Consider the following 26,977-nt stretch of genomic DNA (forward strand, 5'->3'; position numbering starts at 1 on the left):
GATACCATTGTACAACACGGTACGAACGCGTCCCAGCTGCAGCGGTTGCCACACATCGCCCATGCTGTGCGGTTGATGAGCTGTCATTTGTTATTCTAGAGAAATTCACCCCAGTGTGATCAATTCGTGGACAAGAATACTTTGGAGCGAATCAAGATGAAGGAAAAACTTCTAGTTTTGTGGATTTGCGTGACAGCTGGTGAGTATAATCCATTGGGGTGTGTTCGTGAATGGGGCCAAGTTTGTAAGGGGGCGTATCCTGCATGCCGTATAGCCATATACATTGCCATAGCGTGTAGGCCTACGCGGCAATGTTTCATGTAAACAGTTTCTAACCCGATTAAAGGGCCCATATAATGTAAAAAATGTCATGCGATCCCCAAAGTGCACATTTGTGTCCCATTTAACCCAGTTTTCAGTTTTCGTTTCACCATTTTCAAGGGTACTTTGGTGCAATTTAACTGGTTTTATACGGATGCGAATTTCTATATTCGAAAGCAACAGTGTGATGTGATTTTAGGTAGAAACCTCAATGTTAGAGCTATTTCAGCACCACACGTTGCCAGAATTTTGGATATTTTGCTGTCGTTAATTTTCTTTCTTTGGTGATGCGTTGTTCTTGCAGTACATGACAGTAAGCTATAGTCAGATCAGCAAAACTGTTCTCAAAAATGTTTTCAATGAGCACATTTTTGGATTCAGAATTTGAACAGAAATCGGGCCCTAAACTGAACAGTATCTTCTCATGATGACATCACAGCAACAGCGCCCTCAGTTGTCAGGAAAAGCATGGAAAATATTTAAATGTTTAAAGAAGTGCACTTTTTAATAAAATTAATCAAAAAGGCTGCAAGGCATGTGAAATAGTTTTCATGCATTTAAGGGGAGTAGAAATTATACAAAATTATGTTCCTAACAAAAAATTATATCAGGATCCCTTTAAAGGTATATTCTAAGATCATTATGTACTTTGTACAATTTCTTTTGGTTTGAAGCAACAAATTGCTCAAAATATTAAGAAAGGTGTCAAAATAACTAACCTGTTAGAAATTTCAGCTCAGTGGATACTAATCATTTTGAGAAAACAGAGAACGTTTATGCACAAGTCGATTCCGTTATTTCTGGCATTTTCGCTTCGAAAGTTATCGTTTCATATTTCTAAAACCACATTTGATGCCTTGTTTGCATCCAAACCATACCAATCCAGGCGGAATAATTTCACAAGGGATATAGTAACAAACCTTTGGAGATTACCAAATGCTCCTTCTGTAATATCTGATACTGAAAAATGAAAATGACTTTACTAAAATGTTCAAGAAATATACGAACCGAGGAACGGGAGTATAGCAGCCCTTTGGAAGTGCGACCCGTCACCCAATATTTTGTTTTCACATAATTATGTTTCAACACTCCGATCGAAAATCCCAAAGGATACAACTGGAGTATATCTTTTAAAATAAAATGATTTTTTTCTTCTGAAATCTTGCGTTCAGGGTTGCTGTGTGTAACCGCCAGCCCAATGGCCAGCGGCCCAGAGGGAGTAGGTGTGGTGAGTCAACGCGGCAGTCGTGTCAGGCGGCAATCCGAAGGCGATGTGCGAAATTGCGACCTAGATGTGAGTCCAAACTGTAACACAAGTTTACAGCCATTGTGTTTTCTCCATTCCTTGCTGCTGAGTAACATTTCATTGTGTGTTTAACTATCGTGTTCATGAACCTACTCTTTTTGATACTCATGTGCCTCGCCGGTTTTAAACAATTCCGTTTAAGACCGGCTGGAGGATTGGACGCTGATAATAGCCCGAGCCGAAGGCGGCGGATATTATTGGCGACAATTAAGGCCCGGCCCAGCCGGTCTACCGGCCAAGCACATATTTATTCCCATTCATGAATCCTTTTCGATCAAAGAGTCAAAACCAGCTTAAAATTATAAATGTCCAACGTTTTTGTTCAACAGTTTCACCTCATGTTTTTTTCTAACTCCCCTCTTACTATGTTATGGTATGTACTTCTCGCGGGTAATCGTAAAGAACTCCTTATATGGATATGGTGCGCGCGTTGAGCGTACTGCGCGACGTGTGGCGCAGAGTGCATGGCATGCTGGTGTAGTGTGAATTTAGGACTATGAAACACTGACTTATTGGTAGTACTGCGCATGCCTAAATGAGGATTGTGAACGTTCAATAAATCAAAGGGTAAAAGAGGCTAGCTTTCAAAGGAGTCTGAAAAGTGTCTAATAAGACCAGCCAGCCGGTGTTTTATCAACCGTTTAAGATTGGCCACGTGACTGGCTCTCCACCAATATGATATGAATGGGTAAACTGTCTGAGGTATGAATAGTCTGTAATAGCGATATAGTCTATTATAACTATAAGGATCGCTATGCCATCTGCTTGCCCGCCGCCCTTGACCAGCGGTTGTTGGGATAACCACTCAGTCCCCATTGTGATATAACATTTTAGGTTTTGCATGGTGGAGTATATCAGTATCGTTTCGGTTTGCGGTAACCATGGGCGTCGCGAGGGGGGGGGCAAGGGGGGGCACTTGCCCCCCCCCTGGAAAAGCCAAAATAAAAAATAAAAAAGGAAGAAATAAAAAAGGAAGAAAGAAAAAAAAAAAAAAAAAGAGGCGCGAAGACAAAGTGGTGTAAATTTAATGAGTTGGGGGGGGGGGGCAAAATGTCCCTGCCCCCCTCTAAAACTGATAAATCGAGAATGTGTTGAAAAATACAAGCATTTTTTGGCAAAAAAAAATTTTGCCCCCCTCTAGAAAAAATCCTGGCGACGCCCATGGCGGTAACACCATGTGGTAATAACTACTGTCGCTCAGTCGATATTTAGTTCTGAAAAGAACTTATCCTGTTTATTATCAACCTTTGCCAAGTAGTTTTAAGAACAGTCCTGCTTTAAGTTATCAATGTCTTCCAAAAGACAACTTCTTTTAGAACTTAAAGCAGGACTGTTCTTATCAGAACTAAATCTACTTAGCGAAAGTTGATAATAAGCAGGACAAGTTATTTTGAGAACTAAATACCTACTGAGCAGTAGTCGTTACCACATGGTACACACCGAATGTCCCCATTGTGCCTATTGAACGTATATTTGATATATTAGAATTTATATTTTTCATATTGTGGTTTATATTTAATGTTTGTCTCTCATGTTGTTTATTTAGCCGCCGTACTATCCTAGCACTGTCACTAACACCACGGTACAAGTCGCAAACCTTCGTCGGGAAATGGTGGCCAATGGTATCGCTGCTTACGTAGTCCCATCGGAAGATGCACACGGAGTAAGTAACCGACTTACTTTAAGTCCACAAAATATGGGTGCATTCATTAGTCGAAAGGAAACAAGATCATTTTCTTTTGTCCGGTATTTGTTCACGCTGGCAAACAGTTCGTAAAAGTCAGCCACGCCTATTCATGGCGTCGTCAAACTGTCCCTCGAAAGTGACTTCACAGACATTTAGGTGTTTATTACGTGTGCCAAAATGGTCTTTGGTACACAAACTATAGGGCAATTGCAACAAAATGTCTTGCTCAAGGACAAAAGACAAGCATAATCGGTTGAATAGGGAGAAAAAAGGAGGTAATTATAGACAATGACACTCCACTTTAATACTTCGACAATTTCGTACATAACTTATTGGAAACTTTTGAAAGTCTACACCATTTTAACGTACGTTCTCCAAACTCCATGTGTCTGTTACAGAGTGAATACGTAGCGTCACGTGACAAGAGGCGAGCTTTCCTGTCTGGTTTAATGGGGTCAGCGGGTAAGTGTCTTAGTCAAAATGGGAGCAGATCCCAGTAAATTATCTGAATAAAATAAACCCATGAAGCTAATACCGATTTTTGTGTGTGTGGTCACTCACGAAATTTTAAAATCCCAAGATGACCGCAGTAAAATTGCCAAGATTTCACAAGCCAGTCATGATGTATGTATATCGGAATCACAGGCCCCATTTTCACGGACACGCTGTTTGCGCAATTCAAGAGTATGCCTACCCTTTTCCCCCTGTGTACTGTGGACATCGTCGGAAGCTGTGGCCCAACTGTAGACCTGCTGTAGCCTATAAGTCATGTACATGATGTGAAAGTCTGTTCTTATAATGCGCAACTACTCACGTGGTCATGACTGTCAATTGAAAACGGTGCACCAACTTCAGTTGGTGCATTGAGCGTTTCATTGTACGTGGAACACCCATTGTTTTGTGTGCAATACAGTGATAGCCCCAATGCGAACTCGTGACCCAATTTTCCACAATGCAAAAACTGTAGTGTTGATTTAACACCATTCGGTATCTATATAGGACAACACCAGTAAAATGTAACACCAGATGGTCCTATACAGATACCAATGGTGTGAACTTAACACTGCAGTTTTTGCAGTGCACGACTGCAATATATTGGTCGCCCTGGTCAGTGGAGACCCGAAACACGTGTTCTTGTGAGGGCCCGAGGGACATGATTGCCAAAAAAAAGGCATTTGGTGAAGTTTGTTACTATAACCAACGCAGAGACATGATCATTTCTTGAGCTGCTGTTCCTCAGCTAAAAACGGCTCACAAAAGGCATTTTGCGCACGCGCAAACTCCCCACACGATCCGCACCCAAAATCCCAAGAATTGGAAAGCCTTTCCCGAAGGCTATGCCCCAAATTCCCTAGATTTTGGGAAACATCCCAAGGAGTTGCCACGCTTAGGCCTAATTGTCGATGTACCATTGCATCTTACCTTGATGTCTCCTTCTTCAGGGCTCGCCATAGTCACAGCTACCGAGGCTAAGTTATGGACCGATGGCCGGTACTTCCTGCAAGTAAAGAAAGAGATGGATTGCCAGTGGGACCTCATGAGAGTTGGTAAATTGGTGTCCAAAAACTTCTCTGTAAATCCTGTATGAACGATTTGCTAAAAATTGAGAGTATTTTATGCAATATTTTGCATTCTCTAAATTTGGTCGTCATTGATACCACTGGACTAGACAATTAAATGGCTGTATATCAGTGAAAAAATTAAACCATTATCAATCTGAATATTTAATCAAATATTAGTGAATTCTGCACTGGGTGTCTAAAAAAAAAACCCGAACCCTCAAATCGTCCTCGTTTTCACAACTTTGAAAACATTAAATGGCAAATACTTATACATATTTAGAACGTATAGAACATTAGCTTTCCAACAACGAAAACATCTTTCCAATCGGGTAAATATTTATTGAGTTATTGCCAATTAAAAACAAGTACCAGTTTTCCATTTTGTTCACGGCGACTGATATTTTGACTGCCGCATTAAGAACACGGACCGAAACTTGCGTTGTGAAAAAAAGGCTACCAAGTAGAGGGCAGAGACAAAGCAGCAAAGTAAACATCTAAGAAGTAAACCAAACAGTTTTTCCCCAGGACTACCATTGCAACATAAAGGATAATTGACCAATGTTGCAAATAAATAAAGCACAAAATGAACAAAATAAACAAAGAAAGATTAAAACATTAAATAAAAGCAACACCCTCACCCCAAATTTGTTACATTGTTAACAAATGCATGATAATTGAAACCGTGGACAGATTGAAAAATCGGCATTTTGGTTGAGTTGGTCATAATTCAGTAAGTATTCACCCAATTGGAAAAATATTTTCGTTGCTGGAAAGCTAATGAACTATACTCTCTAAATATGTATAAATATTTGCAATTGATTTCTTTTAAAGTTGTGAAAACGCGGACTCTTTCAATGTTCGGTTTTATTAACCACCCTGTACATAATTGCTCTTTTATATCGAATGAGCTTGAAACTATAAAATATGGTCTCGTGCATACCCACACATGATTTCTATCGAATACTGAAGAAACTAAATAAAACAATATTGTGATTCTTAGCTAAGGCGATATGAAGCAAATAGAGGAAACAATTCCGAGGATTAGTTGTTTTGTTTTTCTGAGAGGGTCGAATAATTAATGTTTTTGCAGAGACCACAATGCGCAGTGATATTTCTTTTGAAAAAAGGGATCAGCGAAAATTGATTATTGAAATAAAAAGGTCAGTCAATCAAGGGCTGATCCAGAACAATTTGTTTTTTGGGGGGCCAAAAAAATGTTTGGTCCCCCCAAATATGGGTCCAAAAAATTACGGCGAAATTTCTTTTGGATTCTAGATGCTCTGTGATGCGATCTGAGGCAGTTTTTGACCACTTTAACTAAATTATTTTGAGCAAAAGATGGTGGTGTACGCAGTGCCTGCCTTTATTGCGACCCACTTTAAAAAGGGGGGGGGGTTTGTTTGGAAGCACTAGTTGGTGGCCTTTAAGAGTCATTTCATTTTAAGAAACGCTTTCCATGTTTTACAGGGGCAACTTTTGACGATCCAAGTCCTGAAGACTGGTTGGCCGACAATCTCAATAACATGGACATGATTGGATTTGACCCTGCCCTGATGTCAGTCAGTAAGTAAATCATTCACACCAAGTAATTGAAAATTATCATGCAGAATTTGAGTCTTCATTTTTTTTAAGCTCCCAGGAGCTTCTACATGTCACTTCGTGGTTGCTTGGTCGGTCTGTTGGTCGGTCGGTCTGTCCCTGGTGACCAAAAACAAGTCCCTAATTTTCCCATAAAATATAACTACCAAATTTTCATTTAAAGAAAAAGCCTTACACCCGATTTAGACTGTCGTACCAAACAATATTAAGATCGTCTCAGGTAGAGTCACCGATTGTATTAATAAGGTAATAAATATATGTACTTGGCCGGTTTAAAACAAGTATATTTAAAACTGGCCTGGGCCTGGACGCTGATAATGGCTCGAGCCGCAGGCGGGGTATAGTGTGACTCAGTGGTAGTATTGCGCATGCCGAAGTGAAGATTGTGAACGTTCAACCAATAAAAGGGTACAAGGAACCAGATTTCATAGGTGTCCAAATTTCATGTGGCACCGGAAAAAAGTGTTTAGGACCAGCCAGTCGATATGTCAGCTGCTTAAAACCACCCATGTGGGAGGGTCATGGCCTAGCGGTTAAGAACACCGGACTCATGCTCTGGTGTTTCAGAGGCAACAGTGAGGTAGGTTCGAGCCCGCCGGATGGACACTCGCGCCCTTGAGCAAGGCACTTAACCATTATTGCTTACTCCTTCGGATGGGACGTAAAGCCGTAGGTCCCGTGTGTTGTGTAATCCAATGCACGTAAAAGAACCCAGTGACACTTATCGCTAAGAGAAGGGGTTCGCCCCGGTGTTTCTGGCCTCTTGTATAAACTCCCACGCGGAGTATTTAGGAGATGAACCAACCAAGAATCAAGAATGTGACGAGCTCTCGATCAATAGGAATGGGTAAATTGTCTTAGGTATTCATGAATTCTGTAAGTGTTTCAAAGTGTTTAACTTTTGGTGCACTTTCAAGGCCTAATGCAGACCTTCGCAATAGTGAGGTTTGGAGCGACTCGGGAATTCAACTTTAGGATTCTTGGTCTTGGTGAAATCATACAAAAATAAAGAAAAAATCACTAATGAACAAATCTTATTAATAAGTCAAAGTGCTCAACGTGCCTACCTGTACATCCCTATTTGAGTTGTTTTCATTTTGCTGAAAGAATACTTTCAGCAACAGAACTTTAAAACGGTGTATGTGTTCAAAATTCCGTAACTTGAAAAGTAATTTAAATGATTCTTATACTAAAAGAAAGCTTATTAATTGGGCTTTCAAATGCTAGATTTGGAAAGTGCTACATGCAGAACTTCATTAAATAATTGGTCCTGCCATTTGGGTTTCCTTTTTCTTGATTTACCCTGTTGTTCATTTAGCCACAAAAATTACTGTTACTTTTTAAAACGACAACCTCAAACACTTCCGTTTTTAAACTTAAATTCCTTCTCTCTTTAGATTGTTTTAATCATCCTTTTCCTCCCCTTTTTGGTCCCCTAATCTCTGTAAACGATCTTCTTTTATCTTCACTCTGTAGGTGATTATGAAGACTATGAAGCTGCGCTGAAGACAAAGATGCCAGACAAGACGATAACAATGAAGTCGATCCAAGTGAATCTGATTGATAACATCTGGGACGACCAGCCCCCATACAACCCTAAGACAGTCATCACCGTTCTAGATGCAGCAAAGTATACCGGTAGAGTTGGCCTGGATTGTGAAGACACTCATGATGAGTCTCCCAAATGCCCCGTTTTAATTCCCGTAGTTATTATTATTATTGATACGGGAAATGGGTCATTTGGAGGAAACTTCCCACAGACTTGTGCACATGTAACCCAAACCCCAATTTTACCTTATCCTGCCTTTACAGAAAGTGTTCGTAATAACGATCGTTCGGTAAAGCGATTTTGAACCGCCGGTACCTAGTTTGACCAATAGTGAAGTCACTGAACTGGCATTTTTCACATCCCGCCACCGCACGAGGAGTCGTCACAAAACTTTAGCAACGGGAGGTTTTCCCTTTTATTCCTTGGGGAAATAATATACATCGATCGGTCTATATTATAAATTCAAACACGATGTAACCATGGGTGGTTAGATGTCCGGGAATTAAAAGTGGCCTAAACAGTGTATAATACATGTACAGCCGGTAGTGTTGGTTGTTAATCTGTTGACTTTTTTTCAACAACAATGTTCGGTACGTTTTGAAAATTAAAACCGGGAGCCAAGGATGATGTTCGGTATAGCCGAATGTTCGGTATAGCGGCGTTCCACTGTATTTATGCTTTGGACCACGAACTAAAATTGTGTCTCTCAATAGGAGCTGTGAGATAAGGGAGACATTGAAATGTCCTTAATGTCCGGTGTCTCCTGAAGGTATAATTCATGACGACAACATGTCTCCCCAAGGCACCATTGGTGTTATTATTAATACTGTGTACAGGCGACAGATTTTGCTTTAGTGTCAATTATTGCTCGGACACGGCTTATTGGGGTGACAAATTGGTGTCGCCCTTTTCTTAAAAAAACGACCATGAGGAGAAGACATTTTACTATGTCAAAAACCGTCTCGATCGATTCCTCGTGGTCCAGAACATAAGCATACCGAAATTCGTGTAGGCAGGATAAGGTAAGCTTGGGTTAGGTGACATTTTAGGTATGTGCACAAGTCTATGGAAAAGTCGCCCTATTATGGCATTATTCAGTGTGTTTATTATTATGATAATTATCAATCAATAAAAATAGTTTGTGAATCATCTCTTCGAAGAGCCACTTTTGTGGACAAATTTCATGACAAAAATGTCCCGAAAAAACTGTTTGCCAAAAATACGACAGATTCAAGCACAGAATTATAAGGTAGTCCTATATCTAAATAACATGTTGCATTGAAGAAAAAATGATTTGAAGTGTAAAGAAGATTTGATCTGCTTGATTTCAACAGGTGAAACATGGCAGCAGAAGGTTATTGACGGAGCACCGGGCCAGAACAGCACCCGCTGGGAGATGGGGCAGGTGAAAGGGGAGACCATAGATGCCTTCGTCATCACTAAGCTGGATGAGATCGCATGTAAGACTTCAAACTATCCGAACGAAATCCTCAAAAAATCCTCACCTCAGGCCTGTGGCAAAAGTTAATGCAGCTCCTCTCTGCTAGGACAGACAGATTTTGCCTGAATCAGAAAAGGTTTTGCACAGACGAATTTCAAACTGGAATTGAAACCGACGCTCTGAATGCTAAGCATTGTATGACATTGATGACCATTTTTTTAAAGTCCTTTCAACACAAGAAAGCACTGAGGGCCTCGGTTTCAGTACCAATTTTAAATTCGTCAATCAAGCACAGAAAAACTTTGCTTAGCACATAAATGGTTTACCAGCCCCCAGAAAAATATATCATAATGTGTATTGCTTAGTCTAAGTAAGCCACTTTTTGAGCCCGTGAAATTATGCTCTGTTTGTTGACACAAATCGTAGACACCTTTCTGGAAAGGGCTTACTTTTACCCCACTTGCTTCTCTTTTAGGGGAAGACCAAGTTCGGGCAATGACCAGTGGTTCACTAGTGGTTGGTTCGTGACGTCCCTAGCGCATGCGCACTTAAATTGAACTGCGAACGACTCCAGTGCGTTCTTTCAGCAAAACGAAAACAATTCACACACATCCGTATGTGATTTGTTTTAGTTTTGCTGAAAGAACACTCAACTTTTTTGTGATCCGTGGACAGAACCTTAAAACGGCGATCGTGTTTAAAATTCCCTAACTTGAAAAGTGCATGGGTGATTTGAATGATTCTTGTACTAAAAAAAGCTTATGAATTGGACTTTCATATTCTAGATTTTAAAAGTGCTACATGCAGAACTTCCCCAGAACAATGGTCCCGACATTTGGGTTTCGTTTTTTGTAATCACCCTGTACTTACCAGGCACCCCCTTTTTTCAGTATTTCATGATGCATCTGTCAAATTTGTGTGTGTTTGATTCCAATCCATTCTAGGGTTGTTCAATTTGAGGGGTGATGATGTGCCATACAACCCCATGTTTGTATCCTACGCTATTGTCACGAAGACAGACACAATGTAAGTACAGGAATTAAGATAACATAAAATTATCCAAACGCTTTGAATATGTAAATTGTTTCTGCATAACGTTAAATTCTTAGTTTTATTACCGGAATTAGGTCAATTTTTGTTTGAAATTCGCAAACAAATTGCGAAAATGTTCATAAGTACGACTCTGGCATTCACAATTGCCTAAAGCGGTCAGGTTTTGAAGCTCAGAAGGAAAAACTGTAAACCTTTATTTATGTATTTATTTGTCTATTTCACTTAAAAGGTTTAAAGAGGTATTATGCTTGAAACTATGAAAACATAGTCATTCAGCCATCAACGTGACATCGTCAACATAAATGACACAAATTCATTTGCCCACTTTGGTTCAATACTTAAGTCTATTTCAAAAAAGAATTTAACATTTTGTGTAATAATGCAGGCTAAATAAGTGGGGTTTTTTTATAATGTGTTAGAAATGGAAAAAATATTGCCCAGGAAAGACGTTTACATGGTGCCCATTAAAAACAGTATAAAGAAAAACCGGAACGGCGTACTTCCGCTATCTGATAACAACCTATACCAATGCATGGGGAATTCTGCCAAGATCACCCGATTCAGTCCAGTATAGTTTTTGTTCTAGAACCTATTTTGTGAAACAAAGTCGGGAGTCATTAATTACAAAATAGGCTCTGCAGCAGAAACTACTGGACCGAATCGGGAGATCTTGGTATCATATTTTTTTTCTAAAAAGATTTTCCATCCATTGGCACAAGTCTCAACGTAGTGGAAGTATGCCGTTCCCGTTTTTATTTTGGCCATCCTCGGTACAGCCTATTTAAAAATCTATTTCATTTTCTCTTTGTCATCTAGGTTATATTTGTACGACAGTGCATCAAGTGTCCGAGTTCCTGCAGCGGTGAAAACTCACCTGAACGTCAATGCGGCTGGCAGTACATGCCTGAATTCAAATCGTAAGAAAATGTGTTACCGTTTGAAATATATAGCCGTTCTTTTTAAATGATCGAATAATGCGTCGGGGAGATTTAAAATGTAAAAATATTTGTAAAAGAAAGTGTCACCAAGTTTGGTTGATATTGAAGTATGAATTTTCATATGAGAGCCAGAGTTGTAATGACTCTAGTCAATGACTCGACCCGAGTCCGACTCGAGTCACAAGTTTCGATGACTCGACTCGACTCGAGTCACTGCAAGCAAATGACTCGACTCGACTAGAGTCCCTCATCAGAAGACTCGACTATACTCGTGCAAAGAAAATGAAAGGAAAATTTTGCGAAAAATATTTGCAATGACTTATTATGCTGCAAAATTTATGTTCACGTCACTTTGCGGATACAGTACGGTACAGCAGCCGCTTGTCATGTACAAACATACAACGTGTCACGGACTCCCACCTCATGGTTTTGGAACGCACAAAATGCTTTTTAGGAACTGGATTTTAAACACATTTTCCAATTTATGTTTCGTCATTGGCTTTGGGCGATTTCTTGAAAGCTTTTGGATTCGAACGCCGGCTAATATATCTTACCATATTTGGTGCAAGGGTTCAATCCAGATTTCAACCAAATTTCTCATAGCATTAGACAGTGTCTGGTTTTTGGGGGAGTACAGAGCAGTCACACACAGTATGAAAAGCCACCTCACATCATTATGTATTTAGTGAATATTTTTCCCCGTCTGTACAGCTTGTGTGATCGTAAAAGACTACCCTGTTTTCTTTGACGATTTGCGAGGCTTCAATGAAAGCCTTGCTAATAAGATATGGATCAGCGATCAGGCCAGTTATGCTGTCTACGAATCCATCTCGGTAAGTGAAAGTTTATTTTGTTTTCTTCTCCGAATGGGAAGGAGACTGGAAGGCAAGGTTAAAGGGGACTTGAAGTTGACATGGGAAGAAGATTCGGTGATAGACTTTTGTTAAGAGAAGGGTGATGGGTATGAAAGTACTTTTGGGGGTAATGTCGTAAAGAGAGAGATGGACAATTTCGGCAACCTTGAAATGAATTTCCGTATTCAACATTGTTAACAATGGACCTGTAAAAATTTAAAAGAAGGCTCAAAAATAAAATAATACGGGATAAACAACAGAAATGACATCTACTGTCCAGCATTGTGCAATTTCTCTAAAAAAAAAAAACCAACCAAACAAACGAAAACACCCCTTACAGTCTAGACGAGTGACCTCGAAGATTCAACTACTTAAAACTTATAAAGTCTGTTTGTTTGTTTGTTTGTTTGTCTATCTGTCTGTTTGTCTACAGGATGCAAAGCGCTACGTTGCAGCATCACCCCTTCTCCTCATGAAGGCAGTGAAGAGTGATATGGAAGCGCAAGGCATGGAGGAGGCACATGTAAGCCAAAGAAATTTCAGACGAGGTTTTTTTTTTCTTTGAAGAGGCCTGCATGAGAATTTGAATCATAAAAGCTAGGAGATGACATGCAGAGAGTGGGAAGGATGTAGATAAATGCTATATCACAATTTGCGGGGAATTTTTGTTTGTCCTTTACATTTTAAGACAAATTCCAGACTTCTTCCCTTCCAAAAATGTTGCCATATAGGAGAGCCATGCACGGCATCCGGTTTATTTTGAGCGAGGTGGCACCACTGCATTACTCGCTAATAGGGGCCTTGGCTGTGGTCTATTTTTTCGCAACTTCTCAGATCAAGAGGATAACCAGGCATCTGTGCATGTGATGAACGCATACACAACTGAAACCTTACACGAAAAACTTTCGAGGAGGTCCTCCGATTTTATTGTAATCTAAACCAAATGTGTTTCAAGTCCTCGTACGTAAATGATAACCAGATACACATAACTGCACAACTGGGTGGCATCACTATACTTCGAGGACCCGTATTGTTCACTTCTTACGATTGGATTAAACTTTGTCCCATAAGGTTTGTACACGGAAACCCTACGAGGACTTGGGCTCAGGTCCTCGGGGTTATTGCTATCTCAGGTAACCCATTGTTCCTGAGTCCTCAGACGTAATGTATGACCACGCGTACTAAAAACTGAGCAAATGATGAAAACATACCCTTTTTGCTTTGTAGTATAGCATTTACAATGGGACACGTCCAATATTACGCGCACACTATGTCCCATATACGTAACAAAAGTTACCTCTCAAGATACTTAGGGATTTCAGTGGTTTTTAAAATCCTGTGGTCGGGCATCTGCAAGGAGAATTTCCGCAAGAACGTTTCTGTTATTAATCTTTGCGATGATTATGTTATTAAAGAAAACATGCGTTACGTGCACTCTCAACCATTGGTTTTTTAAAAGTTGGTTGGGTACAGAAAGTTGTTTATTTTTTTCCCCAGTTTGAACAATGTATGGTACATTTTACCCAACGTTGGGCAAAATTGGTTCATTTTTTTAGCCAACTTTTCAACCAACTGTCGGGCTGTTCACCTGGTAACCAACGTGTGGTTAAAATAGCACGAATTCAGATTAATTAGTAAGAGCCAGTTTTCAATCATTAACATACCTGCATTCTTGACAAGGAAAGTGAAGTTTCTCTGTTGTTTCATTAAACAGACCATGGACTCGGTTGCGTTGTGTAACATCGGGGCCTGGATGCAAGAGAAAATTGATGGCTTAAAGGTATGAACCTAAAAATATAATATAATTAACTTTTAAATTTTAGATTTTTGACGAAATGCAGTCAAATTTTTTTTTTAATATCGACAATGTTGTTTGTAACGAATAATGATGACATCAATAGAAATGTAGCCACTTAAAAACCAGAAGTGGTAAATTCAACACTTACATGAGTTCGGTCAGTGACCACACTTTGAAAGTGTTAAATCCAACACTTAATCTGTTAATTTAACATTTTCAATGTTGATTCAACACTGTCTAAGTGTTAACTTTGAAAAACGTTCAATTAACAGTTGAATTGCTAAATTAATAGTATATGTGTTGGATTTAAATTTAAAATGTTGGGTCCAATATTTAAAATGTTGGATTCAACACTTTCAAAGTGTGGTAACTGATCGAACTCCCGTAAAGTGTTGAATTAAACACTCGAGGTTTTTTTTAACTATGTTGTATACAACAAGGTCTTTCACATTATTTCACGATTTTTTTCTATAAAGGATCCAATGACAGGAGATAAAACTGTCATCAGTGAGCAAATTGTCATGGACAAGTGCATAGAAGAGAGAGCGTAAGTTCCCAGTTGTACACTGAAAAATTGCCTGGGTTAATTTTACCCAAGAAAGGGTGAAAACTGGAACTACCCAAACTTTGGTTGTTCTGTAACCAATTGTTTGGGTTATAATTTCTGCTAAATTCAAACAAAACTTGTGGTCATTCAAGACCAAATTTAATTTGGTCTTTTATGACTACAACTTTTGGTTGAATTTCACATAAATTCTTGCCCAATAATAACATAATCAAATTTCAAAGAGTGCTACTCTTGAAAGTCATAAAAAAGTGCTAAGGTAACTTGTACACAGCTGTGTCCATTTATTACATGTAAAAGAAGAAAAATCACTTTACGAAGTTATTAGCATAAGCTTAAGCTTAAATAAATACAGAAAAATATTGAGCTGATGTCTAACATATTTATGTATTAAATTTACATAGATCATATAAAATGACAATGACTATGTGGTCGTCTTGGCAGCAGAAACAAAAATTGGAGTGAAGATAGTGATTAATATGAAATTTCTGTTTTTTTCCTCTCTTAATTCAATACAGGAAGTTTGCCGACAACCGAGGCCTCAGCTTTGGAACCATTGCTGGAATGGGTCCCCACGGTGCCATTATTCACTACACGTATGTAAAAAAGTGTAGGCCTATATATTTCAAAAAAATTTAAGGGTTAATATTGAAATAAGATTAATTAATAAGGAAAACAAATTCAGTATTGGGTTTTGTCCTTCACCGATGTATTTTTGTAATTGTATATTTTTACTGTTGTCCCGAGTGATTGTGAAAAAAAATTACTCGGTAGAGATTCGAACCCACGACCTCCTACTTCCTAGCGCAGACTTTTACCACTCGACCGACAAGCTCGCTGGATATAGATGGCGGGTTCGAATCTAATATAGTAGCGGGTATCGCAACCAAAAAATTCATATGACGGAGGACAAAAGTTAATGCTGTTGTTCACTTGTTTTTTTCTCTGTTCTTTTTGTAAGGGATTACGGGAAACCGTATGTGGTACAATTTACAATATTATTTTTTTTTTGTGGTACACGTTTATCTGTTAAGAAGAGAACAAGATCGAGTCTCTAATGCATGACAATATTTCCCCATCTCACAATTTTCAATCCGTCACTTTTGTTCAGATCGACACCAGAAACTGACGTCCCTATCACCAAGGATGGAACCTTCCTTCTGGATTCTGGAGGCCAATACTTGTAAGCAGTTGGGGCTGACAAACTAAGGAAGGGGGGGGGGGACAAGTTACATGCAAAAGCAATAATCGATTGATTGGGGGCCTGACTTACAGTGATACAAGAGGTATTGAAAGACTATGATACACAGTATGTGAGTATAACATTTTAATTCTAGCTCTGTCATTTGGGTGATTTTTCAGGCAAGGAACCTGTGACATTACCAGAACGTTCCATTTTGGCACACCCACTGCATTCATGAAGGTGAGCAAACAAAATGAAATCTGAAAAACAGCTCATTAATAACCATGATAAAATATAAACATATAAATAAACAGAGTGCACTTTGCTTGGATGTTAGTGTAACGGGCCGAGCAGGCTGGGGCGTGGCGGGGCTACTAATTAAAACAACAACCAAAGAAAACACACAGTGAGCCAGACAGAATTCGGGGGCGCCTCCCAGATTTTAGTTTGATGATATACGCAATAACTATTTACAAAGATAAACCAAGAGTAAATTAATAGAAGCAGATATATATAATAGTGGGTGAAACTTACAAACTATAAGACCAGTGCAGTGGCGTGGCTGGAGGAGAGCGCACAGCAAACGGAACCTCAACGTAACAGTGCGATAAAGAAAATAAAAGAATGACCAACGCCCAATTGCGCGCACCGGCCTTATATACCCGTAAGGTGCACCCGACCAGAAAAAGTATTAAAGGAATGCAAGATATGTTTGGAGCTTAACCGCTGTGTTGCACGTGGCGAACAGAGTCTTTGTTACATTAGCATATAGCCAACGCCAATGTCCGCAGTTCGGAAATTAGAAAGTTGCAGCAGCAATTCATTTTAGAACAACGACCGCAATCGACCACAAACCCAGAAAATATCCAGCTTTTCCTCAATCAAATTTACTTGTTATACCTGCGAATAACAATTTTAAGATACATTGTGAACATAAGATATTTGGAAGGCAATGCATGATGAGTTTATTCCTCTTTATCGACAGGAAGCCTACACCAGAGTTCTCCTGGGCAGCTTTGATCTGGCCATGTCTGTCTTCCGTACCGGCATTTATGGTAGGTATAACTCTGACCTACAGTATACAAACTCCCACTTTGCATTATTTGCACAAAGAAAGTAAGTTAGACAGCTAGTTTGAGAAATAAAGATAGTCACAGACTATACCACACTTCCAAAACAGCAGTATCCATTTTAGAGCCACATTCAAGAAGATAAGCTGTATGCGTTTTCGTCTCTCACAGCTTTTAACAAAAAATATAACTTATCTTTTGCTTATACATATTTTTTCTTTCTGAAAGGGCGTGATATTGATTCCATTGCGCGGAACCAGCTGTGGTCAGGCGGTCTGGACTACAACCATGGAACTGGACATGGCATCGGTCACTTCTTGAATGTACATGAAGGTCAGCAGGCTTGTTCTCTCTTTTTTTTTAATTACAAACAATCATAAAGGTTTTCCCGATTTATGTTTACTTTGGTATGTAGCTGAGCCCCCATTTGCGAACTGAAATTTGTGAACAGAAACTTCATGATTAATATGTCTTCTTTGGCACTGCAACTCTGTGGACAAAGAGGAACTTTTTGGGAGCTTGAAGGAACAGAATGCCCTAGGACCGACAACTGTATTCACAAGGCTCCCGATTTTTGAAATTGTTTTGGCTGTAAGGAAAGGGTTTGAAATTCTCTAAAACAATCCACATCTGATGATGACTTGTCTAGATTAAAGACAAATATAGGGTACCTAAAATGTAAAACCCACCTATGCTATTGTTTTGGTGATGTGTGCGTCCAGTTAAGGGCTCTGATTTTTGGGGGGATTTCAGAACTGTGTGGGTGATAAAATAAAACAGAGGGGGATGAGTGCCGTCACTACCATGACACTTCTTTTAAGGAGAACAAAATTACACATTGTCAGAATGATTTGGGTACTACAAAGTACCGGTACGTTGTGTAAGAAAACGGCCCAAAGGGATTGGTAGTGGATTTGGAAACACAAAAATTTCATCAGCTTGTAGTATTGTCTTTTTTTTATGCCATTATGATTACAAATACCCAATTTTATGACACTTCTGAGCACATCATCATGTTCTACTTTGTTAATAATTTTTCTTCTCATAGATACAGCAAAACGTGAGCATAAAGTATGTTATCCCGCTGACACGATATTTTGTTTCACAGTTGAAGTAACGACAGATGCCAATGAATGTCGAAGCCGTTGTTGAAATATGTTTAGCTGTCCATGCAAGATAGCACATTCTATTTTGCTATACTTATAAAATTGGGCCCAGTTATTGTGATACTTAATAATGATGATAATGATTTTGAACTGTCTTTTGTTTCAATCGATACTTTCTTCCCCTAAAAAATTCTCCGCAGGTCCGGCCTGGTTCTCCCTCAGTAAGGATACAGGCATATCCAGACACAAACCATTACAAAATGATATGTTTCTTTCAATTGGTAGGAAAATCAAAATCTGTTTTGAAAACAATCAAAAGACTGAAGTAACAACAAAAATAACAAACTGCATACTGCTGAAGCAATCAAAACGATCATTGCCATCAATACAATGCTATAATAATAGCACTTTCTATCGTATCAGCAATCCCAAAGCGCTTTACAATTATTCCCCGTTCATCAGGCCATCTGCATGAGACAACGCGGCAGCCGATATCAGCGCACATTCGGTCCTCTACCCACACAGATACCCATTCATACTCCTGGGTGGAGAGAGACAATTGTAGTTAAGTGTCTTGCCCAAGGGCACCAACACCATGATCCTGGCAGGGTTCGAAACCACGTACCGTCGTACACGAGTCAAACATCGTAACTACCGGACCATACCATGGAATTCTACATGTTACACCGTAACAATTGGCCATGACAACAGACTAATTGAGATCAACACTGGTATTGTGGTACGGTTTGCCTTGTGATAATTTTTTTTTATCTGGAGACTAAACATTGTTTTAAGTTTCTACAAAACTAGGAATAATTTCGAGAAAACAAAACAGGTCTTAAAAACCAAATTGTTATTAACACTAACCCTTCTTTCCTACCCATTAGGTACATATTCATGTGTTTCCTAGCGAAGTTGATGTACAGGTTGTCACACAAAACACCTAACAGTCGAAAACAAATTAATAAATGTATATTGCAAGTGAGTTTTGGAATATTTTCAAGTTACCTCTTAAAGTAAGACAACCAATCTACCATACAAACTTTATTTTATTCAAATCGATGCGTTCGGGAACAAATACTGAGCTTCATCGAACTCAAGTGTTGAAAATCGTCCTGGGCCACTTTCCTTGAGAGTCAGAAAGCGCAGTTAGAGAAACACACAAATGATTTATTTCCTTTGTTCAATACTAACGTGCATGTGCTACCAGCTTCGATTGATAAATAAAAAAGAGGCCGCAGTGGTTTTGCAAGTCCCGTATTGTGATTGCTGTATCTTTTGAACAAAACATCCTAATGGAAACCAACTAAAAAGCATTTGGAAGACCAATTATTCTTCTAAGCAATACATTAGACACTATTTGAATACTTCCCCCACTTTTCTGAAAACATGCTCGATTCGACTGTTGTGGTGTTTATGGGAAAACCTGTATAATTCAACGTGCGACAACTGACATGGTCAAAGCGAATGCCCAGTATACAAGTGATGACCTATATATAACTGCCATATTAACTATATGAGTTTGTCCATGCGTATACCTTTAGGTCCTGCAGTAATCAAGGTGGGGGTCCGCGCAGGAGAGAAACCATTAGACCTAAATATGTTTCAGTCTGACGGTATGTTCCGCATCACTCATCCACATAGCATTCGAATTCATCTGCTCAGTCAAAGCGAATGCAGAGCACCAACGATGACCTTTATTGAAAGACTGCTATGTTAACCATACGAGTTTGTCCATGCGTATAGGTCCAGCACGTATCAGAGTGGGGGTCCGCGCAGGAGAAAAACCGTTAGATCTTAACATGTTTCAGTCTGACGGTATGTTTCACATCGCTCATCCACAAAGCATGCAAATTAATCTGCATGACAACCCACAGTACTTACCAACACTTTCAGTTTTCATATCTGTTTAAGTGATCAGGCTATTAATAGCCCTCGGTAAGTTGCAAGTGCGTAACATTTCTTTGCATAGGCCTATGAGAAAAAAATAACTATATATGAAAACAAAAAAAATGAGTTTCTGAAATCCAATTTCAATTTGTTGTAGGCCTCCTACATTGTATTAGTTTTCGATTTTTATCTTCGTAAAAAATAACCAGTCAGTCTTTGTGCTCTGATAATAAGAGTAAATAAAAAAGCTACAGCACTTTTTGTCTTAATTCAATGCATTTACAAAGTCATTATATCCAGATAAAAGTTGGCACGTACCGTATAGTATTTTGGAATTATTTAGTATAAGTTGTAAGGCTTTACTACGAGTCCTCAGAAATGAAGAAATGTTACGCTTCACTTCATGAACACAGCATTATATTTTTCGAGACACATTCCATATAAATCATTGCCATATATAGTTCATCTCATATCATGTCATTAAATGCTCTGCATGAAGTTCCATAGATTGAATCGAGATCCAGAAGGCAACCCAACTTCTAGCGACTCTGCAAACGTGAGTTACAACTCAGGTGACAGTTGTGTTGAAAATATATAAGCCATTCTCCTCTTACTATTCTGTTTTTTACTTACCAACGTCCCTTTGTTAGATCCAATTAATATCGGAGACTATAATGGCGAACGAAGTTTGCGCACTAATGTCTTCTTGTCAGACGGTAGGTGACGTGAACAATTCTACTGTGTGAAATTCTACAAAAACATTCTTTTAGCTGCCTTACCCTGTACTTGAATCAAAGTCACTCATGTTTCTCCTGGACGACTGAAAATATAGATAGAGACCTATAGTGTAGTGCTCATGTCCAATCACTTCAGTGCAATGGCTTCAAGGTATAAGACCAATATGGCTGCAATGTGGTCGTGCTTGTCTTCGTGCACTTAACAACATCTCACGTGTGCCCTGATCTAACAACTAAAAGCACGGCGCTATGTCTGCTGATCTCAGACTTCTTTTCAGTTCTTTCTTGAGCCAATATGTCCTCTTATCACACATCACCCACAAACACAAAACCATCATCATCAACACATCCTAATACATCACATACACCGAATGTCTCAACCAAACAAGAGTTCCATAAACTTCAAAAAGGTGAGTTTTTACTATAATAGAAATTACAGGATGATGACCAGCAACAGATGCCACATCACGAAGGGAGTAACAATGATGTGATCAGTGTTACCAGTTTGCATCTGGCATCGAGGATCAACCACTCAAAGCTCGTCAACTTCTTTAATCTGATTTTCCCGTGTTTCTCTCTTCTTTTTCTTCTTTTTTCCTGCGTGCAAAACCTACTTTTATATAGCCCTGTCAAGCTATCGCTCAAACTTCGTACAATCAATTGGTAAGAAGGCAGAAGACAACCGTATTAAATAATGAAATTGTCTAAAGTTGTTAAACACACGTTCATTTTCATTGTTACAGCAACCATTGTTAACATGTCAACTTTATCGCTTTCGCAAAACATTAATTGAAACACGTAAGAACTTGTCAACCTCCAATTTCTACAGGTAAGTAGAATCAAATCAAACATCAATCATCAGTAAAGAACCAGAAAATTAGCTCAAAGGCAACTAAGAGAAAAACGATCCATCTGTATTTGTAGAGTCCACTGACAATTTTTGGTAAAAATGCCGGGAGATGATTAATGGTACCAGATCTTTTTAAAGGATGTCATTGGAGTATTTTTACCCATTTAACTCTGGAGTATAATAAATATCCTCCTTCCCAAATTCGCAACAAATCCATCAATCGAGGTATGTATATTTAATCATCTTCATTTCTATCACAATGAAAATATAAATGTATTAGCTCACTTAATAATTTGTTCCCTATAAACATGCCTAACATATCTCTGGCTTGAGTGCTTCTTAAGGGAGGATCTTGCCCAATTTTGCCAGTTACGTAATTTTTTAATTACTTCGAAATTTGTAGATCAAAAGAAATTCATATTTCGCAATTTCCTCATTCAAACATAGCCAAATAAAGTGGTGAGAGCCCCTTTAAAGTGTGTGTCAAAAGTTCATCAATATTGTCATCAAATCAAATTTCCTCCCTTTCAAAGCCTTCAAGCATAAATCATGTACCGTTTTTTTTTTACTGATAAAAAAGACCATCACATTTTGCACTTCCTTTTCCATCCATGTAGTTGCATTAACGCTTTGCACAACATGAACAGTTGTCATTTTTATATAAAGATGTGAATTTTGTTATGATTCAGAATAAAATAACACTGTGATGGGTTTGTGATGATTACATCCGAATTGGTCCACTTTGGAGATAGGAGTTCGTTAGGCATGACACTGGCGAGTTGTTACTTGGAATTGACCAGTGCACCTGTCATTGACAGGAATACGTACGATCGGGAGTCTTGGGATAGACATGTTAGTTGGGATATATTGACACCGTGGAGCTATCCTTTTGAAAAATACCTAGGATCATTTGCTGTTCATGCATTTCGATCGTTTCCAATAACACTACTCAAAATCCAAAGCAGAATGTTCAAAAATTAACTTTGAAGTTTCAGCTCAGTGGATACCACACTTTAGAGAAAACAGTTATTTAACCATGCAGAACCTTTTGATCGCGAAACACGAAATCGTCATTTTCACTCTTTATTTCAAAAATAGGTCAGTGACTGATCGTGGAAATTCAACAACATTTCTTGATTTCTACTAAATGACAGCGATCCCCACGGAATAATTCCACGGGCACGGGGTGTTTAGTAAAAGAACATTTTTTTTTATCCAAGTAGGCTTTTTTGGGTTTAATAATTCGATATGTTATACTTTTGGGGTATAGCAAATGATGCTATGCCTTAAGGTTGGTACATACGTGCGTCCCGCTCTTAATTGAAAAGTTGAAATTAATTAATTAATTACTAAGTCTTGTCATGGGCAGATTTTTTGTGTGCGATGCCTCATTGGAAAGCCCATAATTAATGTAATGCTAGAACATTATCAATTCAATTTGAAAATCTATTTTTCAATGTGCCTCACACAAAAAGCACGTATACACCAACTTTAAAAGCTCCATGGTGAAAGTGGTAGAGCAAGAAGACAGTGTGACGAGGCATTCCAAAACATACCAACATTTGCCATACATACCTGGAACCTTCCAAGTCATCTTAGGGTCCTCCTAATGATGATCACAGCGTGATGAATGAAACGTTGAATGCTACTCAATCCCTAGAAAAAAAAAGGGAAAATAAGCATTTCACATGATGTAAATATCAAACCCATTACAGTGTTCGTCATTCCAAATAAATGAACAATTTGCCCAGAAAATTGCGCTGACAGCTGCCCAAAATCTGGCAGATAGATTGATGAAACTGATAAAAAAAAATCAGCACAAGAATATGTGATTATATTTAATGTTTATTTTAATTCACCTCCCGATTTTTTGAAGAAAAAAATTGTGGAGTATCTGGTGAATGTCACAGCGTGCAAGTGCTATTGAAAAAAGAAATGTTTAAGAAAACAACCACTTGAAATCAAATACTCTGTTGTGGTCAACATTTAAAAAACAAAGGTATTTTGATAACACTGCATATTAAATATCAATACGATGTGAAAATCATGGATTTTAATTGTAATTTTTACTGAAATGTTAGAACCCGGCTATTATGAGGATGGCTCCTTTGGTATCCGCATTGAGAATGTGGTCAGGACTGTTCCTGCTGATGTCGCGGTGAGAGCTCACTCTTTCAATTGTTTTTTTCCTTCTCCATTTGATACATTAAGCCATTCAATTGTTAATGTACACAAAAAGGTATTTTTTGGACTTGATAATGTAACATTCTACTCTTTCGAATGTGTTTTGCTCTTCACTTTTGTTTCTGTACACTCGGTGCATTCCAAGAGAAAATACTCACAGGCTTGCTGGGGTGGGGACTCGAACCCACGACCTCCTGCTTACTAGTACAGATTCATTACCCTATTCCATCAACTGTCTTTAGCAATTAAATCCTTTTCTCTAAACACTTTTTCGCTATCAGCATGTCAACATGTTCAAGTACTTAACATGTTTAGAGTAAGGATGGATAGTGTTTAGCAATTGAACACTGATGTTCAGGAATTGAACACAATGTTTAGCGTCTAAACATGTGTACAAAGTAATAGCAAGATTGTGTTTAACTGCTAAACATAGATTTTATTGTGCAATGCACCCCAACGTCATCTGGCCAGTTAAAAGCTGATTTATTCACAACTTCATCCCAAACAGGTAATTGTTCATTCGCTCTAATCTTCTAGTTACTTTTGTTTTTCAGCATCAATTTGAGGGGTACCAGTACATGACATTTAAGATGATTTCCCTGGTTCCCTATGAGCCCAGTTTGATTGACTTCGGCATGTTCAACAATAAGCAGGTTAGTAAAATGTATACAGATCGAATCTCATACCAACAGTTCCAAGAATAATTGTATACAGTAGTCAAGAGGCTATACACATATACAGGGTGCCCCCCCCCCCAAAAAAAGGGGGTAACCCCAAAACAAAGTGATAATATGATCAAACTATGAACTTAATGATCATTATTATGAATTTATCATAAAGTTCCATTGTTTTAAGAAGGATATTTAAAAACCCTCTCAGGAAAGTTTGGGGTAAAACAGTGCAAGCACAACCAGACATATCCCTTGACCCTATTTGCCCTATGTGTGGATGCGCTCTCAATCTTTTACCCCAACATGTTTTCCCTTATGTGGGTTACCTGTTTTGGGACATCCTGCAAAGGGGAACTATCCGCTCCGTTCACAAGTACCCCCTCACAGGCAAAGAAAGTACAGTTGGGTGTGACCCACCGACGCCATCTTGCCTGACTGCAAATTTGCCGCGTCGCGCGGCCACCACTAGCACTGCGCGTAGTACAACTGAATCCCCTGGTGTACGTGCCTCACACACGTACACAAGGACCGGTGCGCGTCAACCAGCGAAATGTCGTTGCTAGGTAAAAGGGCGTCCTCTTCGTTGGAGCACGGAGCCCATAGATGATGTTGTGCGGCCTTCTCATGTGAGATAATAAATTGTGCACATTATGCACCCACACTGATTTATGCAAGAAAGGACACTCCTCGTACATGCACTGATTTATGCCATCAAGTCCTGTATCACAATTAAATAACATTAAAATAACAGTAATTTGTTGCATTTTCATTGCGTATTATGCACAAAGCCCATACATTAATAGACCTTTATCATGCTGCCACCATTTCAGTCATGTTCCCTGTATCCTGTAACAGTACTGAATGATAATTTGTGTAAAAAGGAACCAAAGTATTTTTTTTCCTTTAAGCCTCGCTTTGGTTACGTTATTTTGATGGGAAAAAAATCAAGATGGCCGCAACATGAAAAAAGTCTATACTGTTAACTTGAATACATGTTAGATAAATCCACTTTGCTCATTCAATTACTTGCCATGCAGCTGGAGTATTACAACACCTACAACAAGATGGTACGCGATAAAATCGGGGATCATTCCATGCTCTCGGAAGCGGGCAAAGCTTGGATGATGAGCAAGACCGCACCGGTGGAATACACCTTCGAATTGTCTACAAGCAGTGGGCAGAGGACAGCTCCTAGTCTGGTCGCCATCTTGGTGACAATGATACTTAGTACGCTGTACTCGCTCTGGTAAAGTCCTGGTATGTTGAATCTGGAAAAAAAAGCTGGACAATTTTGACTCAAATTAGTAAATTTTGGTCCTTGTAATGATGAGACTGTTTAGATGTTAATCCGCGTCCTTTTCTCAAACATCGGTTTTTGCTCCAGCTTAGTCTTCAAATCAATTGTACAGACTGTTAATCTTCACACAAAATGAAAAATTACAAATGTTGCCTTTGTCTTATCAGATGTTACATTGCTGCAAACCGAAAAGGACCTTCCGAAATTTTCAAAATAAAAGCGAACTAAAATGAGTAAGCCAAACTTGAAAACAAAGCCCATGTTACAGAAAAGCCTTAATCTATGTACCTTCATGCATCACCTTTAGAGTGTGGTTAATTTTGATGTTGAACTAGTTTCGTGAACAATTCTCTAAGGTTTTTCTATAAGTCTAAGCTAAAAAATGTACCATTTGCTCTCTTTTGATGATTGCACTGTTTGAAAAAAACCCAGAAAAATTACGATTACATTTGGTAACAAAAGGATCGTCTTTAACAATTACTGAATGGTATTTGTTTTACCTAAAATGATTAAAAATTATTATTTGAAATTTTGAAATTCTAAAAAATTCTTTTTGCAGCGGCACTGATATCTCTGTTTACCATTGACGTGCGTGTCGATTCATGTATATATACAGTGTATTTTCATAGGAGAAAAGGTCCAATCAAATATTTTTCAAAACAGTGAAATTTACTGAATAATTTGAACTCAAATGATACGTTTCAGAATCAAATTAGAAAGACTTTATTTTGCTTTTATCATTTATTAATGTTAGCAAGGGATTTATCGTTTCTGTAGAAACCCATATTCGAAATTTTGGTCGCTTTCTTGTATACAGTATTGAGTTATTATCATAGTGGAAGATGAACCCAAAAAAATGCAGATAAAATACTACTTAACAGCTTAGACTGTCGTATGAAGCCTGAGGAACTGTTTCCTTTAGCGAAACTATTTTTGGGGGCAGAGACAACAAGCAACATTTATTCAAGGATCATTGGTTTTAAAATGTGATTGTTTACCAAAAGCAAATTGTGCACTTAATGTCAAGCAATCAAAATTACTATCGTGCTCATGTCATCAGAGAGTTTGCAAAATTAAGGTGAATTTAATTATAGACATAGTTAGTGTATAAGGTTGTAATTTGCAAAATTCTATAAAAATTTAATCGATTAATATTGACAACTCATAACGTGCTTTTGTGAAAACCTGTTTTCAATTGTATTCTGTGTTGTTAGCTAATATAATGATTACACTATTACACTAGAATAGAAGATATTTTAAGGGATTTCATTTTTTTTGAAAGAATAAATCTCATATAGCAATTTTCAGACAATCAA

At 38.5% G+C, this 26,977-nt stretch overlaps 1 protein-coding gene across 4 annotated transcripts; it reads left to right on the forward strand.

The window, feature by feature from the left end:
* Nucleotides 1-26,977, forward strand: LOC119722090 (xaa-Pro aminopeptidase 1-like). 4 transcript variants are annotated; one of them, XM_038192109.1, is made up of 23 exons: nt 1-199; nt 1,494-1,615; nt 3,174-3,290; nt 3,713-3,776; nt 4,757-4,861; nt 6,344-6,439; nt 7,952-8,113; nt 9,359-9,484; nt 10,410-10,491; nt 11,335-11,435; nt 12,168-12,289; nt 12,744-12,833; nt 14,025-14,090; nt 14,585-14,655; nt 15,192-15,269; nt 15,785-15,856; nt 16,036-16,096; nt 16,842-16,911; nt 17,155-17,259; nt 19,577-19,648; nt 23,591-23,667; nt 24,248-24,346; nt 25,402-25,636. In XM_038192109.1, exons 1-23 carry the CDS (start codon nt 157-159, stop codon nt 25,612-25,614), a joined length of 2,214 nt encoding a protein of 737 aa, XP_038048037.1. In that variant the 5' UTR covers nt 1-156; the 3' UTR covers nt 25,615-25,636. The 4 variants fall into 4 exon arrangements, with proteins under 4 accessions (XP_038048037.1, XP_038048038.1, XP_038048036.1 ...); XM_038192110.1 differs by lacking the exon at nt 19,577-19,648 and adding an exon at nt 20,573-20,638; XM_038192108.1 differs by lacking the exon at nt 19,577-19,648 and adding an exon at nt 19,779-19,850 and having other exon boundaries at nt 2-199; nt 25,402-26,977.

The sequence above is a fragment of the Patiria miniata genome, unplaced genomic scaffold, assembly GCF_015706575.1.
Source record: "Patiria miniata isolate m_02_andy unplaced genomic scaffold, ASM1570657v1 HiC_scaffold_14, whole genome shotgun sequence".
Taxonomy (NCBI): domain Eukaryota; kingdom Metazoa; phylum Echinodermata; class Asteroidea; order Valvatida; family Asterinidae; genus Patiria; species Patiria miniata.

Bases quoted from the DNA above. Each gene is read 5' to 3' on its own strand.
- LOC119722090 (XM_038192109.1), top strand. From the start codon at position 157: ATGAAGGAAAAACTTCTAGTTTTGTGGATTTGCGTGACAGCTG. The intron at 9,485-10,409 runs GTAAGACTTCAA...AATCCATTCTAG, and splicing joins TAAGCTGGATGAGATCGCAT to GGTTGTTCAATTTGAGGGGT. The intron at 24,347-25,401 runs GTTAGTAAAATG...CTTGCCATGCAG, and splicing joins GCATGTTCAACAATAAGCAG to CTGGAGTATTACAACACCTA.